The sequence below is a fragment of the Schistocerca nitens genome, chromosome 2, assembly GCF_023898315.1.
Source record: "Schistocerca nitens isolate TAMUIC-IGC-003100 chromosome 2, iqSchNite1.1, whole genome shotgun sequence".
NCBI lineage: Eukaryota > Metazoa > Arthropoda > Insecta > Orthoptera > Acrididae > Schistocerca > Schistocerca nitens.
The window spans coordinates 729,703,084-729,723,525 of record NC_064615.1 but is presented as its reverse complement, the minus strand read 5'-3'; the positions used below and the strand labels follow the sequence as shown (position 1 = coordinate 729,723,525).

The 20,442-nt window shown below is 39.3% G+C and overlaps 1 protein-coding gene across 4 annotated transcripts in view; it reads right to left on the bottom strand.

Moving 5' to 3' along the window:
• The window catches only part of LOC126236930 (obscurin), a 681,004-nt gene that overhangs the window by 54,108 nt on the left and 606,454 nt on the right, over positions 1-20,442 (bottom strand). For all 4 annotated transcript variants that reach the window (XM_049946608.1, XM_049946610.1, XM_049946611.1 and 1 more), the window contains 2 exons: positions 19,972-20,338; positions 8,366-8,593 (listed from right to left, as the gene is read on the bottom strand). In XM_049946608.1, coding sequence (XP_049802565.1) covers positions 8,366-8,593; positions 19,972-20,338 — 595 coding nt within the window. The remainder of the gene's footprint in view (positions 1-8,365; positions 8,594-19,971; positions 20,339-20,442) is intronic.

The window sequence follows — 20,442 nt, the reverse complement described above, 5'->3', positions numbered from 1 at the left end:
GAAGATGGACGATGACTATGGATATTGTATCACAGACACAGTCCCTTTGACTGTTCAGAGACATCACTAAACCTGCCCAAAGATGTAAACAACCATGCATAAGCAGCGCCTATTAGATGAAAGGGGTGAGACAGCCGATCAGTCCCAGTCATTCCACCAGGAAGGAGGTACATGGCTCGTGTTGGCTGTAGTTCAACCATGCCTAGACAGTCAATACCACGGTTCGATCACGTCCACACTGATACTTTGTGCCAGGAAGGGCTCTCAACAAGGGAAGCATCTCGGAGTGAACCAAAGTGATGTTGTTTGGACATGGAGGAGATACAGGGAGATAGGAAATGTTGATGACATGCCTCGCTCAGGCCACCCAAAGGCTACTACTTAAGTGGATGACCGCTACCTATGGATTATGGCTCCAAGGAACCATGACAGCAATGCCACCATGTTGAATAATGCTTTTCATGCAGCCACAGGACATTATGCTATGACTCAAACTGTGCGCAATAGGCTGCATGATGCGCAACTTCACTCCCGACATCCATGGCAAGGTCCATCTTTGCAACCACGACACCATGCAGAGCATTACAGATGGGCCCAACAACATGCCGAATGAACCACTCAGGATTGGCATCATGTTCTCTTCACCAATGAGTGTCGCATATGCCTTCAGCCAGAGAACCATTGGAGTTGTGTTTGGGGGCAACCAGGTCAGGCTGAATGCCTTAGACACACTGTCCAGAGAGTGCACCAAGGTGGAGGTTCCCTGCTGTTTTGGGGTGGCATTATGTGGGGCCAACGTCCACCGCTGGTAGTCATGGAAGGCGCTGTAATAGCTGTAAGGTATGTGAATGCCATCCTCCAACCAACAGCACAACCATATCGGCAGAATATTGGCAAGGCATTCGTCTTCATGGATGACAATTCATGCCCCCATCATGCACATTTTGTGAAATACTTTCTTCACAATAATGACATCACTCGATAAGAATGGCTAGACATGTTCTCCAGAAATGAACCCTATCGAGCATGCCTGGGATAGATTGAAAAGGGCTGTTTATGGACAATGTGACCCACCGACCACTCTGAGGGATCTATGCCGAATCACCATTGAGGAGTGGGACAATCTGGAACAACAGTGCCTTGATGACCTGGTGGATAGAATGCCACAACGAATACAGGAATGCATCAATGCAAGAGGATGTGCTACTGGGTATTAGAGGTACTGGTGTTTACATCAATCTGGACCACCACCTCTGAAGGTCTCGCTCTATGGTGGTACAATGTGCAATGTGTGGTTTTCATGAGCAATAAAAAAGGTGGAAATGATGTTTATGTTGATTTCTATTCCAATTTTGTGTACAGGTTCCAGAACTCTTGGAACACGGTGTTGCAAAACGTTTTTTGATGGGAGTAGAATGAATAATCACCCATAAAACATATTTAACAGTTCTATAAAATCAAATTAGGAGCCAACCCTAGTAACAAAGAAGTTTTAAAAACTCGTGTAATCAAACACAGTGGATACACTCTTTGTTATGGTAAAGGTTTTCCTCTTCTCCTCATTTCCAGGCATGATGAAAAATGGGCAAAGCTCTCGCAAGGTATGAAACCAATTGTTCCACTCCTAGACTGGTAAAATTTAATCATGTTCTTGTGAGTCTTCTGACTATTTATCATTGTACCCAGAAATGAGGAACATCCTACCCACAATTCTTCTACCCTTCTTCAATTGGTATTCCATTGCTCAACTAATTTACACAATATCCTGGTCCCTTATTATGCCACACTCCATGCCAATCCCTTTCCACATGGAATGAGAGATTACCAGTGCTGGCAAACTGGGAAAGCAGTCATGTCACGTATCAGCTATGCTACAATTTCTGCACTGCATTTTATGTGGGTTTGACCACCAAATAGCTGTCCACTTGAATGAAGGGTCACTGTCAAACTGTGGCCAAGAACAAAGCTGACCACCCAGTGATGGAACACTCTGCTGGGCAGAATATGCTTGATTTCAATGGCTGCTTCACAAACCATGCCATCGGGATCCTTTCCAGAACACCTGGATCCTTTCCAGAACACCTGGTTATTTGAACTATGTAGATATGAGTTGTCCTTGCAACACATCTTTTGTTCCCATAACCCTTACAGCCTCAATCTCCGCTGACCCCCTGCCCACATTCAACTTTACCTTGCCCAAGGACGCTAATTTCAATAATCCTGCACCCACATACATCTCCCTGTAGTTTCAATCCCAATTCACTCATCCACATCATCATCATATTGTGTACACTTGGAGCTGCTGGTGCTGGTATAGTAGTCCTATCCTGAAAACCTGCACCCTCTCCCTCCTGCATTCTTATCCCCTGAACCTGCTGCCTCCCTCCCAGGCATTAAACCCGTCAGCTGCCCTTCTCCAACCTTCCTTCCCACTCCCTGCCTTCTTTCTGCTCTCAACCACCCCACCCGACACAACCCCACACACCAGTCATGCAACAGAATTGCAGTCACAAGACGAGTTCTGTAACACAGCAGTAGATTATGGCGCAAGTCAGTGTACTGAGAGATAGTGTCTTCTTTAATTGAGAGCTGTGCAGCTGGTGCTATTCTGACCACATTACCATGTCTGTAATTTCAGCATAGACAGCAAGGTAGAACAAAAAATGAATGAGACATTTCATGTGAAACTGGGGAAGCCCTCCATAGTGACACTTGATGTGATTCAACAAGTGTACAGGAATGCTGCAATTAGTTGTGTGAAGTGTTTTGAGTGGCATGCAAGCTTCAAGAACAGAAGAACATCACTGAAAGAAATGAGAGGTCAGGACGAACTTCTCCAAGCAAAACAACTGAAAATGATGAAATAATTCAGCAACTTGTACATGAGGATCATTTGAGAACAATCCACAACATTGCTGCCAGTGTCAGTGTGTTGTATGGAACAGTTTCAAGCAATCCTCATGTGTGATTTCAACATGCAGCATGTTGCTGCCAAGTCCAAGCCCAGGCTGCTGACACAGGAACAGAAGTCTGCCACAGACTCTGTCAGCGTGCTGTCTTTCATATCAAGGATCATTATGACTGATGAAATGTGGATGTACAGCTATGACACTGAGACAAAGTAACAACTTTCACAGTCAAAGAGTTCATCATCTCCGTGACCAAAAATAATGAGACAAGGCCGCAATGCAACTAAGTGCACACTTATCATCCTTTCCAATATTTGCGGCATTCTGCATCCCAAATTTGCCCCTATGGATCAGACCACCAGTAGCGAGCTCTACTCCAAGATTTTAAGGTGTTTGAGGAAAACCATACAGTGAAAGCAGTCAGACATGTGGTGCATGAAAAACTCACCACTCTGTGTCAACAACATAGCCTGTCACCACATTTTTATTCACATATGAGTGTCACTCCAAAAACAAAATTATTGTACTTCAGCACCCAACTTATTTGCCAGAATTTGCTCCTCTGAGCTTTGCCATCTTCCTGAAGATGGAGATCCAGCTCAGAGGTTGCCTTTTTGCCAACACTGCAGAGATCATGAGTGAATCGCATTATTTGAAAAGAAGACTTCCAGGGTGCATTTCAGCAGTGGAAGAAATGCTGGAATCACTGATTGCCTTACAAGGTGACTATTTTGAATGTGATAAAATGTAAATGTAGGTAAGTAAATACAGAACTTTCTTGTAAACACGGCTAGTCCCAAAACTTTTTGATGCCTCCTTGTAGCTCACAAAGGGTTTCATGCGAAACCTAGCAAAATTTTCAGTCTTGTTTATACGCCTGTTGGTGACTCAGTTCCCTTACTATTTAGTGACTTGTTACCTTTAATCCTGCATTATTTACATTAATTACTTTAAATGCTTTAAGGAGTAAAGATAACAACTCACAAAGCAGTTGTAGTCTGAGTTGTCATGAGGCAAATAAATAAGACTGAAAGTTTTTCTAGCTTTTGGACAAATCCTTCTTCAGAGCAAGGGGTATTTTCCACACCTCCATTAACCATTTTAAGGCAGCTAGCAGCTTTTGTTGGAGAAATAGATATTGCTAGGCTTCTGAATTCTTGTAGTGCCTCAAGAGATTGTAAGGTAACAGAAGAATTAAATTACGTGAATGAAGAAAGTGAGTGTGAGACGGAGAATCCTTTGCCTTCAGAATGTTGCTTACCCTGTTTGACATTTTCCCTATAAAAGGTAATCTGCACCATTTCTTTTCCAGTTTGTCTGTGTTGTTCATTGGGGACAGTACAGACCTGGCTTGCAGAAGCAAGCTGGCTTGTTACTTAGAGTTTTGTCAATGATGTTGGGGTCGAATTCATTATTTGTGGCCATTCAAAGTCTTCCTGGGACACAGGGACAGAAACCAGATGGTTGATCATGTGGTGGAATGCTGCATGTTTATAGGCTATTGGCAAGAAGCTGGGACAAATGCATCAGTGAAGTGTCTCTTTGATAAACTTTAAATTTATGGTCGTTGTCTTCTATCTTTAAGGTAATGTCCAGGAAATTTATGCTTGGTACCCCTAACTCCATGCTGACCTCTATGTTAGTGTGCCACTGATTCATATTTAGGAAGTTGAAATGCATTTCAGTTTATTCCAAGCTTTTTTAATGTGGTTATCACTAAATTTCATGCTTATGCCAATTTGTAAGAGCAGTCTTTTAAATTTAACTTTTAATGAAGAGCCACAAACACCTTTTTCATTTCCATCTTCTACCAAAAGCTTCCTCAACAATTGCCTTCTGTAATGTCACTTCATAGTGTCAATAAATGATTAGTCCATTGGCTGCAGGAAGAGTGTTTTGAAATGTCTATTTTCTCCACAAAGAAGGATTTCTATGGAGTGTGTGAGTGTGTTGTCCAGAATTGACAAAACTTTACTGCTTTCTTCTCCTGTGGCTTTATGGCACTTTTAATTTCAGGTATGAAACTTGAATCATGCCATTTGAAAAGAGAAAAAGAAGAAAAAAAAGAAGAAGAAGAAAGAAAGAAAGTAGCTGTCACTAAGACCTTTGAACCTATAAAAGATATGAAGTTTTGTAATAGTTTTGAAAGCCTGAGGTTTTTGTGGCTTTCCTACCAACATAAGAGGGTTTCCTGTAGAGTTAGCACATTTAAGTAAGGTAACATGGTCTTTCCTAACCTTATGGCCAGAAGCACTAGTTTCCATTTCAGAAGCTAAAGTTGTTTCAGGTAAAACCTTCCAAAGAAAGCCGAAGTACTAGTTTCCATTTCAGAAAGTAAAGTTGTTTCAGGTAAAGCCTTCCAAAGAAAGCCTGTCTCTTTTGTGTTGGATAAAAATTCATGTTCATAAGGCTTTGCTTCAATTTTGACATTCTCAATAAATTTTCAGCTCCTTTTGGGTGTGCTGACAGTTTATTACCACTTAACTCCAGCTAACGAATACTGTGGCCTGGCTTGAAATTATGTAGCTGGAGATTGCTTGGTTTAAATGAAGACAAACTTTCGATTTTCTTGGCTAAAAAATTTGCTTTTCGCAATAAATCAGTTCTAAAAGAGCGTTTCCCAATGCTTGCTGTTGCAAAAACCTCTTGAATATGGGCTCTGCAAGCTCTTTGTTTACTGTTTTTTTTAATGCCTGAAATTGTTGATATTCCCATGCTAAACATCTAAACTAACTGCTTACACCCACTATAACTATTGAACAAAACCAACATTTTTTGGCATACAGTACAAATATCTTTTTTCTCCAAGCAATCCAATTGCTGATCCGGGTAGTTGGAGTTTAGTTAACTGGAGTTCTACTTTTATACATTGTTCTCTTGTACAGTAAATGATTTGAAAGTTGTATTTTGCATCATCATGAATGCCAATAAAATATGATACCAGGATATGAATCATTAAAATACACATAAACAACATTTTTCTGTATAGAACTTTATGCTGCTTAGGTGGTAGCTGATACATGTGAGACAACTGGCTACATGAATTAGAGTAGCATCTATGAATAAATCTATGAATAAAAATTTCACTGGCACTGATCTGGAAGAGCAATAGGCCTAATATGAAAAATAGCTACACTTTGCACACAGTAGAAAATAAAAGAATTGTAATTCAGCGGGTCAAGCACTATTAGTGTTGTGAGAAATGGCCTGGCACGTGCCAAACTACAAGACTTGCATTCAGTACCCTACTTCAGTTAAGAAAAACACAGCTTAGTGGTGTGTTCTGATTGGTATGACACTATATGGCTGTAACCAGTGGTATGTCATCTCACTGCCAGGCAACTGTTCCATGCTCCACATATTCCAAATGTCGGGTCTGTTCTCCTTTAATTGTGTGAGTATATCTGTGCTAGGAAGATGAGAACATATGCTGAGTTCAACACCAATTTAATTCATATTGTGGAGAAATACACCTGTATTTATGATAACAAGAGTGCTGAATACAGCAATAGAAATGCTTCACACAAAGAAGACAAGTGACTGCTGGTGAAATACCTGAGACAGATATTTTAATATATTTGCACAAGAGAAAGAAGGATTAGAAATAAATAGAAATATTATTCTGGAGGCTACAGAAAACAGGCCCCACCTTTGTGCAGCATCATCTGGAAATTACACACAATTATGTAGTAGGTGCACAAATGCAGAAATCTTGCTACAATGGGCAGAAACTGTCACCATTTGAAATACTGGATCTCATGAGGCATTATAAAAACCATCCTGAAGAGATACTGAATGTACAAACAAGCTACAGTTACTCTTCACTTACTGACACTGCTCAATCTGACTAATTACCAATTCAAATTTTCTTAAATTGTGTCCCAGTTTACCAATTATTGATTTATTTTAGCGTCCTGTAATTATGAAAGTATTATTTTGTATACATGGTATTAAAAATTAATTTATTTTATTAATGCAAATTCTTTGCTGTTGATGTTTGTGCCGTTATGTGCAACAATATCTTTGTCAGCAGCACTAGACAATGGGCTAATAACCTCAAAACTTGATTTATTTTAAAGGGAAAGAAAGAAACAACAAGGTGGCAAAAAAGTGTGGTTTTCCATATAATAGTGTTTCAAGAAGTACACAGAGTGAAATCAACAGAAATTATAATTAATGCTAGCCAGGAAACTCTCATTGTGTTATATAAAAGAAATATCTATTTTTTCTGTTAAACACTGTTGAAAAAATGTTTACAGATTTCTGTGATTTAATGCAATTTCAGATCATTTCAGTATGTAATTACGCATTCAGTTCAGGTGGTTCTTCACTTCAACTCTGAAAAGAATTATATACCTGACTCCTTAACTTCACTGTCTCAGCTGGTTTCCTGGATTTTGATGCGAGTTCATAATAGGGTGCTTTACATGGGTCTACATCACTCGCATTCCAGGGATGTGCAAGAGAAAAGCAGAGTGAGAAACAGAACAGAAATTATTGTCTCTCTACCTCAAGTGTTTTTCACTTGTCTTTTGAGTAGGGTGCTGTAATCTTTACAAGAAATATCATAGCTGGAACAGTAGCATACTGCATGCATTCACTAACATTTCATATACCACAAGTGATAACATTAAGTAATAATTTATTACTTACACTTCTAAATGAAGTTCAAATGAAATTCATATTCTACACATTAGGGGGGCCTATGAGTAGGATTTCAAATGCCAATTATGAATAAATTTTAATATTTTAATTATGAAAATACAGACAACACTGTAAGCTAACCTTTTTCCCATGGTTCAAATAGCATCAAACTAAGGAGAATGCAGCATCTGTAATAAATTTTGAAGTCTCTTTTCCATTTACATGCTTTAATGTGACCAGAAGAGTACATAAATTGCTGTGATTATATTTGATACAGACAGTGTATATTCGATGAGCATCACCAGTCACTGTTCTGTGAGTGCCAACGAAGGTGCTGCCCTCTGCTGCAACTAGATACTTCGGGTCAGCTGCCACTGCCCAAACTGCAATGCCCCATAAAGATGATCCAGTAAGCTTTCTTCAGCCAGGTGCTATCCGAATGCCATTAGTAAACCATTCTTACTGTGACTATTGCCATGGAAGTGTTTACAAACTGGACATTGATTCTGGCTGGACATGCTCATTGAAACTGTTGGTGACCTGGCTATTGTATGGATATCAGTGTTGGTATACTTTAACCAAAACCTTCAAATGAATTTTTTCTTGTGTTCAACAAATTGTGTTACACTGGCACCACTACAGCATAATTAACTGTTTTAAGAGAATGGCTGGTGAACATAATTTGCCATATATCATCAAGGCAACTCATCTTTTTGTGATACCAGGCCATTTAGACACTACAAAGCTCCATGAAGAGCATTAAAATCAATTCTGAAGAACAGACATAAAAATATTGTCACCCTCATACTTACTGACTCTCTGACTTAGGCATTCCAATCTCATAATCAATTGGCTCTCTTGACGGTACATGGTCTTCCCACGTTCGGCGCTCCTTGGATTCTCTACGCTGCGGTTCTGGGGTTGGTTCTGGTGTGTATATGTGTCCTGGAGGATACACCATACGTGATGGATGCGAGAAAGCACCAGCCAAAGGTTTGCGCCGGTACCAAGTACGGCAAGAAGCATTGTTGTACCAATCCCTGAAACACCAACCATATTTTATGATACAATTGGACTGATAAAAAATTACTCTCCAAGTGGCAGTGGCAGAAAACACATACAAAAGTTAAGAAAACATGCAAGATTTCAGAGCTTGTGGCTCATTTTGTGACATAAGAATTGAAGGGGAAGTAAGAGGGATGAGGGGAAAGTACTGGTCAGGTTTAGGAAATGGGGAGGATCACGGGAAAAATCAACCACAACTTCGCATCAGGGGAGACTTACCAGGCAGGGTGAGCAGGAAAGTTCTGAAAATCCTAGACACTTTGTCCACACACCTTGCAATATAATTACAGAAAAAATTACTTTACATATAGACAATTTACTTAAAATGACAAACATTGTACTGATGAGTATAAGGGCAGTTTCCCTTTTATGAATACTGTGTCATTTATCATTATGAATTTTGTATTGGTATCACAGAAGCAGAATTTTAGTGGGATAGAAAATAAAAATTAATGACAGATATACATAACAGAGGAGAAAACTGCATAAAAGCAATTCCTGCAATTATAGCAAAGGCAAGTAGGCTAACAGAGATGAAAAGCAAAAATCAGGCAAGTGTGAGTAGGACTTGTGCTTTATGTGCTCCCTAGAAACTTAAGTACATACACAGAAAATAATAATAATTTTATGTGACTCAATGACATAGTGAAAGTCTTTTTACTGGATGCCACTTTTTGACCTGTCCCCCCCTAACCTACCCCAATTATCCAAATGGGGAAAATGGACCTACACTTTAGCATGGAATCTGAACCATGTGTTGTTTACGGCGGCTCCTCATATTGTTCAGAGGCGAAGGCAAGGTTACAACAAAGACTGAAAAATCTGCAGTCCAACCAAGGTTTGATCCTACAACCTCTATGTTTCCAGGCATGTGCTTTATTGCTGGACCACATGGGCCAACAGGTATAGAAGTACTTAATCTTGTGAAAAGGAAAGTCGCTACTCACCATATAGCGGAGATGCTGAATTGCAGATAGGCACAACAAAAAGACTGTCACAAATACAGCTTTTGGCCAGGATGGCCTTCATGAAAATTAGTTGCCTGAGACTGCAACTATTTGTAAGCAAAAGAACTATGTATAATGATGATATCGACAGACTGAACTGCATGTGAACACACATACCATGGTTTGAGAATGACAGCTTTTCTTATGATAGTTTTGCTGCTGACTTCCAACTACTCTTGTTATGCCACATACCCAGTTGGAACCACAAAAGTTAAACAAACAAAAAAATTTAAACAAAAGCATCTGGATAAATAATGGGGTCACAGAATCACAGGAAAAATTAAAACTACACCTTAGTGCAATGTTAAATAATAGAGAAAACTTCAAGCTAAAGTAGGCCTTCAAAATTTATCAAGAATACTATCAAGATTTATTGACACAGATCAGGAGCAATTATGATGCAAAAAGCTTCAGGCTTCACACAATGTTACAACTGGTGTATGGGGAGTGATAAACAGTTTTAGAACAGGCAGAGACAAATCGTGTATGGACATTACTACTGACATAGTGGGATGTTCATAAAAGACCAACTTGAAGTTTCAAATATTTTCAATTAATATTTTTCCTCAGTAGCGGAAGCTATCAATGACAAACACAATAACATACAGTATAATTTTAAAGGCAATCTATCTGGGCATAGCATGTATCCAGCCCCCACAAACTGCAAAGAAATAATAAACATCATTAGCTCATTAAACTCTTCCAGTTCTGCAGGGCATGATGGCCTCAGTACTAAAGTATTAAAATGTCTATGCACCTTTGCCTGTAACAGTAAGTAATATAATAGACTCAGGCATCTTTCCAGATGGACTAAAAATAGCTCAGGTAATGTTGATCTTTAAAAGAGGTGACAAATACAAAATTGAAAACTACAGACCAAGCTCAATAAATCCTGTCTTTTTCAAAATAGTTGAAAAAGTCATGTATAATAGAATTATAACCTTTCTCAATAAGCACAATGTAATGTTTGAAAATCAAAATGGATTCTTAAAATGTAAGTCAACTAGCATAGCAGCTGTTCAGTTAATTGAAGAGATAATAAGTGGCATCAAGAACAAGCAACCTCGACCTCAAGAAAGCTTTTGACTGTGCAAATGCTACTATCTTATTATATAAGCTATGACACATGGGCATCAGAAGCACTGATCATGACCAAGTCTTACATGAGTAACCAAAGACAGTTTGCACTGCTTAAAACTGAAAATGGTTTTCACAAATCGAAGATCACTTATATAAAATACGGAGTACCCCAGGGCTTGGCATTGGGTCCTCTTTTCTTTTTTATTTCTGTAAATGACATAAAATTTTGCATTCAAAGTTCCAAATTAGTTCTGTATGCAGATGATATGTCCATTGTGTGTAAAATGGAATCATTTAATGAACTAGAGACCCATTGTAATAACACAACAAGTGAAACTGTTCAATACTTTAATGAAAGCCAGTTAAATGTAAGCATCAATAGAATATGTCTTATGGAGTTTAACAATAGTGGTTTTAATGCTGAAAGTAAACTATACATTGGTAATGAATTAGTAAAAACAGAGTTTAAAGTAAAATTCCTAGATTTAATAATTCAAAGCAATCTCAAATGAGACACACATGTTGACACTCTAGCATGTAGGAAAATGATGAGAAAGGAAGACAACACTTTTAATTGCATGGAACTATGTAAGATAGAGCAACAAAGCAGAAAGGAGAGAGACTAAGTGGTAGAAGCATCACATGCAGCTTCCTCCACACCATTATGCAACGAATCAGCAACCTCAGTGGAATAAATAAAGGAGTCCGTTAATTTTTCTGTTACTTCATTTGATGTGGGCAATGACTTGCCATGACAGGGGAATGCAGTGATGCAGTATTCAGAACCGCTGAGAAGGAAACACGAAAAAAGGGATACAGGAAACTAAGATGCCAAACAGTGGAAAGTACAGGATGGAATAATAACAATATGGAAATGAGAGACTGCTTTTCATCACCTAGAGGAAGTGCTCAGTCACATACAGGCATAATGAAAAAGAATGACAGCATTCTTCTTCACTGACTTGCCTGCGACTAAACGCCTCCTCTGTATAGCAAGTAGAAATTTGTGCATTCTGTTCTTGTCATTTTTTTAAAAAAAGCACAGGTTTCATACTGTGTGTTTCCTGTGCTTTCAGCAAAACTTTGAAAGAAATTTAAAGGGAGAAAACAACACAAACATAGTATATTGTAATTTTCAAACGTTTGAAATTACGTAAATGGTATGTTGGAAATCAGAAAAAACTAAAAGAAAGTTTAGAAACATCTGTATACAGAATTATAGTTCAAAGAAATGATGTAATCCTTGAAGCTCACTTTCTGACAGTCTTTTTGTTGTGCCTACCTGCAACTAAGCATCTCCACTATATGGTGGGTAGCAACTATCCTTTTCATAATAATCACTATAGATAATGTCTTCAGTATATGATAAATTACAAAACACTGTAATTTAATTTAATTGGTTAAATAAAAAATCTACTCACCACGTAGCCACTGCTTGGCGATTAGATTTTCTTATCTATCCAATTACATTACTTTGTCAAAAATTGTTTACTTTTGCTGTTATAAAATACTGTAACTCCCCCCCCCCCACCCCCACCCCCGCCCACCCAAAGAACCATGGACCTTGCCGTTGGTGAGGAGGCTTGCGTGCCTCAGCGATACAGATAGCCGTACTGTAGGTGCAACCACAACGGAGGGATATCTGTTGAGAGGCCAGACAAACGTGTGGTTCCTGAAAAGGGGCAGCAGCCTTTTCAGTAGTTGCAGGGGCAACAGTCTGGATGATTGACTGATCTGGCCTTGTAACATTAACCAAAACGGCCTTGCTGTGCTGGTACTGCGAACGGCTGAAAGCAAGGGGAAACTACAGCTGTCATTTTTCCCGAGGGCATGCAGCTTTACTGTATGGTTAAATGATGATGGTGTCCTCTTGGGTAAAATATTCTGGAGGTAAAATAGTCCCCCATTCGGATCTCCGGGCGGGGACTACTCTGGAGGATGTCGTTATCAGGAGACTGGCATTCTACGGATTGGAGTGTGGAATGTCAGATCCCTCGATCGAGCAGATAGGTTAGAAAATTTAAAAAGGGAAATGGATAGGTTAAAGTTAGATATAGTGGGAACTAGTGAAGTTTGGTGGCAGGAGGAACAAGACTTTTGGTCAGGTGAATACAGGGTTATAAATACAAAATCAAATAGGGGTAATGCAGGAGTCGGTTTAATAATGAATAAAAAAATAGGAGTGCGGGTAAGCTACTACAAACAGCATAGTGAACGCATTATTGTGGCCAAGATAGACACGAAGCCCACACCATTTACAGTAGTACAAGTTTATATGTCAACTAGCTCTGCAGATGACGACGAAATTGAAGGAATGTATGATGAAATAAAAGAAATTATTCAGATAGTGAAGGGAGACGAAAATTTAATAGTCATGGTTGACTGGAATTCGGTAGTAGGAAAAGGGAGAGAAGGAAACGTAGTAGGTGAATATGGATTGGGGCTAAGAAATGAAAGAGGAAGCCGCCTGGTAGAATTTTGCACAGAACACAATTTAATCATAGCTAACTCTTGGTTCAAGAATCATAAAAGAAGGTTGTATACATCGAATAAGCCTGGAGATACTGACAGGTTTCAGATAGATTATACAATGGTAAGACAGAGATTCAGGAATGAGGTTTTAAATTGTAAGACATTTCCAGGAACAGATGTGGACTCTGACCACAATCTATGGGTTATGAACTGTAGGTTAAAACTGAAGAAACTGCAAAAAGGTGGGAACTTAAGGAGATGGGACCTGGATGAACTGACTAAACCAGAGGTTGTACAGAGTTTCGAGGAGAGCATAATGGAACAATTGACAGGAATGGGGGAAAGAAATACAGTAGAAGAAGAATGGGTAGCTTTGAGAGATGAAGTAGTGAAGGCAGCAGAGGATCTAGTAGGTAAAAAGACGAGGGCTAGTAGAAATCCTTGGGTAACAGAAGAAATATTGAATTTAATTGATGAAAGGAGAAAATATAAAAACGCAGTAACTGAAACAGGCAAAAAGAAATACAAATATCTCAAAAATGAGATCGACAGGAAGTGCAAAATGGCTAAGCAGGGATGGCTAGAGGTCAAATGTAAGGAAGTAGAGGCTTATCTCACTAGGGGTAAGATAGATACTGCCTACAGGAAAATTAAAGAGACCTTTGGAGAAAAGAGAACCACTTGTATGAATATCAAGAGCTGGAAACCCAGTTCGAAGCAAAGAAGGGAAAGCAGAAAGGTGGAAGGAGTATATAGAGGGTCTATACAAGGGCAATGTACTTGAGGATAATATTATGGAAATGGAAGAGGATGTAGATGAAGATGAAATGGGAGATACGATACTGCGTGAAGAGTTTGACAGAGCACTGAAAGACCATGGTCGAAACAAGGCCCCGGGAGTAGACAACATTCCATTAGAACTACTGACGGCCTTGGGAGAGCCAGTCCTGACAAAACTGTACCATCTGGTGAGCAAGATGTATGAGACAGGCGAAATACCCTCAGACTTCAAGAAGAATATAATATTTCCAATCCCAAAGAAAGCAGGTGCTGACAGATGTGAAAATTACCAAACAATCAGTTTAATAAGTCATGGATGCAAAATACTAACACGAATTCTTTACAGATGAATGCAAAAACAGATAGAAGCAGACCTCGGGGAAGATCAGTTTGGATTCTGTAGAAATATTGGAACACGTGAGGCAATACTGACCCTACAACTTATCTTAGAAGCTAGATTAAGGAAAGACAAACCTATGTTTCTAGCATTTGTAGACTTAGAGAAAGCTTTTGACAATGTTGACTGGAATACTCTCTTTCAAATTCTGAAGGTGGCAGGGGTAAAATACAGGGAGCGAAAGGCTATTTACAACTTGTACAGAAACCAGATGGCAGTTATAAGAGTAGAGGGGCATGAAAGGGAAGCAGTGGTTGGGAAGGGAGTGATACAGGGTTGTAGCCCATCCCCGATGTTATTCAATCTGTATATTGAGCAAGCAGTGAAGGAAACAAAAGAAAAATTCAGAGTAGGTATTAAAAGTCCATGGAGAAGAAATTAAAACTTTGAGGTTGGCCGATGATATTGTAATTCTGTCAGAGACAGCAAAGGACTTGGAAGAGCAGTTGAACGGAATGGACAGTGTCATGAAAGGAGGGTATAAGATGAACATCAACAAAAACAAAACGAGGATAATGGAATGTAGTCGAATTAAATCGGGTGATGCTGCCAGAATTAGATTAGGAAATGAGACACTTAAAGTAGTAAAGGAGTATTGCTATTTGGGGAGAAAAATAACTGATGAGGGTCGAAGTAGAGAGGATATAAAATGTAGACTGGCAATGGCAAGGAAAGCATTTCTGAAGAAGAAAAATTTGTTAACATCGAGTATAGATTTAAGTGTCAGGAGGTCGTTTTTGAAAGTATTTGTATGGAGCGTAGCTATGTATGGAATAGAAGAATGCTGAAGGTTAGATGGGTAGATCATATAACTAATGAGGAGTTATTGAATAGGATTGGGGAGAAGAGAAGTTTGTGGCACAACTTGACTAGAAGCTAGATTAAGGAAATCATAGAGGAGACCGATGAATACACTAAACAGATTCAGAAGGATGTAGGTTGGAGTAGGTACTGGGAGATGAAGAAACTTGCACAGGACAGAGTAGCATGCAGAGCTGCATCAAACCAATCTCAGGACTGATGACCACAACAACAAAATACTGTAATGGGGACATATATGTGCGTGCATGATCAAAATGCCATGATTACTTGGGTGACAGTTTATTTTGACTGTCACAGGGGATTCTTTGCGATTTTTCTTAAAATTTTTCAGAAGTTTGTGATTTTTTTCAAGGTTCTGTATAAGCAGGCATTGAGTGTGATGAGCCACTATCAGCAAATTTCAAAGCCGGTAAGTTGGCACATGACTTTGCATCCTACAGCTGTCTGTACTGGGGAAGATTATGTTAGATTGTGAATCAAAAATTTTGACAGGGAGAACATTAAAACATAAAATGTTAGTTGAGATTGTTCAAGTTGCAAAAGGAAAAAACAATATGTTCAATAAAAACTTAAATTTCACCAGTTTTCCATTATGGTACTCTGTAAGAATGTTAGCCTAAACATGGTCTACCCAGAAGTGGAACTATCTTTTTTGAAAATGTTTAATGTGTCTTAGGTTTTTGGTGTCACTGATACAGAATAAATTTTTATCAGCTGCTGCACCATGGGGCTACAAACCACTTGCGTTATTCCAGCCCTGTTACACAGCAATGCAGGTATGTGGGACTTGCAATTCACAGAAGAGGGACCACATGAACATGTTTTAATTGGTATTTTGGACCAAGACCAGCAGTAGTTAAATGGTTGCCGTATGAGTATTAACCACAAGTTTCAATTCAACTGACATTGCCAATTGTGGACACAATTATTAGTGATATAAATTTATTTATGAATGTCTAATGTGAAGCAAAATCTACATACAACCTGAAAAATTCAGTAAATGAATCATGGAACAATGGCTTGTGATTTTTGAAAGGAATGTTGGAACAGTGGAATATTCTTAACTTATCTGATTTTAGAGAACACCCTACTTTCATTTTTGAATGGCAAGACATAACTCTTCTATTATTTTTGCTGAGGTACATTGCTTTTTGAGTAATTCAATGAGTTTATTAGAGCAGGCTTCTCATATTTAAAACTGAAAACAAAAGCTGTTTGATATAATGCAAACACAGGTCAAATTCAGGAACTGAAGGCTTAAGTGAGCAAAGTTTTAAATATTAAAATGGATGAGTGCTTCAATCAAGTAAGTGGCTTGGTGGATAGGAATTGTTAAGAGTTGCTTGAAAGGGGTTTTAGGCAAGTGGAACAACCAAATGACTGAATATATGTTACGGCAATAAGGTTCTTTAAGAGCTACAGATGTTGCATAGGAATACAGAAACACCAACACAAATATGTGTTCAAACATAAATGTAGATGCTAACCAAGCCTGAATATATGTTACGGCAACAAGGTTCTTTAAGAGCTACAGATGTTGCACAGGAATACAGAAACACAAACACAAAGACATGCTCCAACATAAATGCAGAGGCTAACCAAGCCTGCAGGTGGCACTGTTGTATTCCCCACTCCACTCTACTATTTGCTCCACCCCACCCCCCTCCCTGCATCACTTCCCATACCTCCTCGTTACCACAACCACCAACCTGCTGCTCCTATTAGGTACAGTTATAACTCAGGTGCAGTGATCAGAGACAGTAATTGACTATGTGCATGTTGTGCGTGTGTGTATGTGTGTGCGTTTTCTACTTCAGAAGAAAGTGATAATACGTGTAGCATCTGTTCATTATAACTGTGTGCAGCTCAGTGTCTCTCTATACAGTGAGTAGTAATCTATCCTTTACCTAATACTGTTGATGTATTACTTTAACATTCTACAACAGGAAAATACAACTTCTTTTCAATTATTGTAATTTTCTAAATATTTGTTAATTTTAGGTAAGGTTCAGTTCCACATGAAGTTTGGACAAAAGGGGCTGGAATTACGAGATATATCCAACTGTGATCTACAGAGGATAAGAGGGAAGAGGATGCAGTTGTTTGTGAGAAAATGTGGTGGTATTGTAGAGAAGGTTGATTTATGTGATGTAACGGGGAAGATGTATCTGTGAGAGCAAAAATCTGTTTTTTTTATTACAAATGTGATTAGTGTAGCTATCAGAGAGTAATGTTATTAGTGGTGCAGAGCGAGAAAAATTATTGAAATGACCCTGAAAAAAACTTGATGTTGAAAGTTATCAGTATAATAAACTATGGATATATTTATAGAGAAGTAACTTTGAGTTAAGATTTGGCCACAGCATTGTAGGAGGGGTCAAGAGGTTGTGTGCAAACATGCTGTGCAAGGGGAATTGCCCAAATGCTACTCATGAGCACGGTGCATAAAATCCTACGAAACATCCTGCATTGCCATCCATACAAAATCACCAATGTCCAGGAGTTGCTTCCTGCTTATCTGCCAAGACAAACATTTTCTCTAGAATTTCTTGCTAGCATGGATGTGGACAGTAATGTCCAAGGAACATTCTGTGGATACACGAAGCCCATTTCAGCCTCCACAGACATGTCAATATGCAGATTTACAGAATGTGGCATACCAACTGGTACCACTTCATTCTTCAAACATGACCGTATTGTGTGAGTTGATGGCATTATTTATCGTAGTGCCATATTTTTTGAGGAAGTGAATCCTGTTACCTGTACTGTTACTGGTAAATGCTGTGAGAGTCTTTTATGCACCAATGTCATTCAAGTCCTTCAACAGTGTGGATGTGTGTGTAAGATCAGTTTAATGCTCCTCCACACATTGCACAGCCAGTGAAGCAGCTACTGCAGAGGTGGAAATGCCAGACTGATTAGCTGTCATTTCCCTGCAGCCTGGCTGTCCAGATCACCTGATCTTAATCTGTGTGGCTTCTGGATGTGGCGTTATCTGAGAGATGTTGTGTTTAGTGAATTGAACCAACACATTCTGAACGTGATCGCGAGGCACATGCTGTTTCTCAATTTCAACTTGCACCAGAAAATGACGGACAGCACATTGAACATGTCTTGTACTAGAACCATGACAATTAGAAACTGATCTCATTTTATTTTTTATGCGGATTTTGGCCCCAGGACAATAAAAAACGAATTTTATTTTTTATGCAGTTTTTGATTTGAGGACAATTGCTTTTTATGTTGAAACTTCCTGGCAGATTAAAACTGTGGGCCCGACCGAGACTCGAACTCGGGACCTCTCTACCATGTGAGCTACCGAAGCACAACTCACGCCCGGTACTCACAGCTTTACTTCTGCCAGTATCTCATCTCCTACCTTCCAAACTTTACAGAAGCTCTCCTGCGAACCTTGCAGAACTGGCGCTCCTGAAAAAAAGGATACTGCGGAGACATGGCTTAGCCACAGCCTGGGGGATGTTTCCAGAATGAGATTTTCACTCTGCAGTGGAGTGTGCGCTGATATGAAACTTCCTGGCAGATTAAAACTGTGTGCCCGACCGAGACTCGAACTCGGGACCTTTGCCTTTCGCGGGCAAGTGCTCTACCATCTGAGCTACCGAAGCTCAGGAAGTTTCATATCAGCGCACACTCCGCTGCAGAGTGAAAATCTCATTCTGGAAACATCCCCCAGGCTGTGGCTAAGCCATGTCTCCGCAGTATCCTTTCTTTCAGGAGCGCCAGTTCTGCAAGGTTCACAGGAGAGCTTCTGTAAAGTTTGGAAGGTAGGAGACGAGATACTGGCAGAAGTAAAGCTGTGAGTACCGGGCGTGAGTTGTGCTTCGGTAGCTCAGATGGTAGAGCACTTGCCCGCGAAAGGCAAAGGTCCCAAGTTCGAGTCTCGGTCGGGCACACAGTTTTAATCTGCCAGGAAGTTTCATATCAGCGCACACTCCGCTGCAGAGTGAAAATCTCATTCTGGCTTTTTATGTTGTTTCTGGCCTCAGGACAATTAAAAAAAGATTTTTCCCATCAAGTGTGAGTGGGTTTACCTAACTAACAGTGCCAAAATGGTTGACTTCCAAAATTGTGCAGTTATGCTCATTGAATGGTACAGATGGTGTAATGTGCAACTCAAATCATAGTCACAGTATTGCAATTCAGCTGTCATTTGTGGCAAGCCCATTTACATTACAATGCCATCTACTGGTAATTTTTTTTTTGCATGACATTTCCCACTGAGTCAATAACATGCTGTTCAATTTTGACACCATCCTGAGCAGTGGTTCTCTTTCTACAGTGTTTTGCAACTGGATTTTAATTCTGGACACGCTATAAGAACCAGTCTCTATCATATGCACAAATGGAGGGAGGTGGGAGGAGAAGGAGGAGGGGGAGGAGGAGAGATGTGGGGTGAGGTCTTAATTTATTATTATTTTGTCATTTCTTTGCATGCATCCACCAAAATGCTGTTTTCAAATGTCTTTCTGATTTATATCCAGTTACTTTTTTGTTTTTTACTATCTGCAATTCATTATTATTACTGTGTTATGGGAAACTTATAAGTTACATATGTAGCTACTTCAGCCCTAGTATACATAGTTTTTGTGTTTGTGACTGACTTTAATTCTTTTCACCAGTTATCCCCTTTATCTTTTCCTCTCTTTCTATTTTTCATTTTGCTGTCTTTCCTTTCGTGTTTCTGCCCTACTCCAGATACTTCAGTTTTAACACTGATGGTTAAATTTGTCATTAGTAATCAATTAAAAATTATGAAGTAGGTTGTAGAGTCTACCTGTAGCTGTCATAATATATTTTGAGACGGTCTGTTGTTATCTGATATTCATCTGCTGGCATTTTATCAGCACGCAGAAGCCATGGATGCTTGAGAGCAGCTTTGACGTCCATTCTCCCATCAACTTGATAAACTAGCAGCTTGCTGATGAAATCTCTAGCTTCCATGGATAACTTGGAAAACCACTCTTCAATAAATTCCCATTTTCCTTCTTTTATACGTGTCAGAGTCTCCCGATCATTAACACCTCTGAATGGAGATATTCCAGAGAGCAGAATGTATGTGATAATACCAACAGACCACATATCGGCACTAGTACTGACACCATCACCATTCACAACCTCTGGTGCAACAAATTCTGGCATTCCTGGAATTGAAAGATACAGCTATTGCAGAAAAAAGAAAGAAAAAGTAGATCTTATATTTATTAGCTTTTAATATACTGGTGACATACACTGCATAACATTTTGT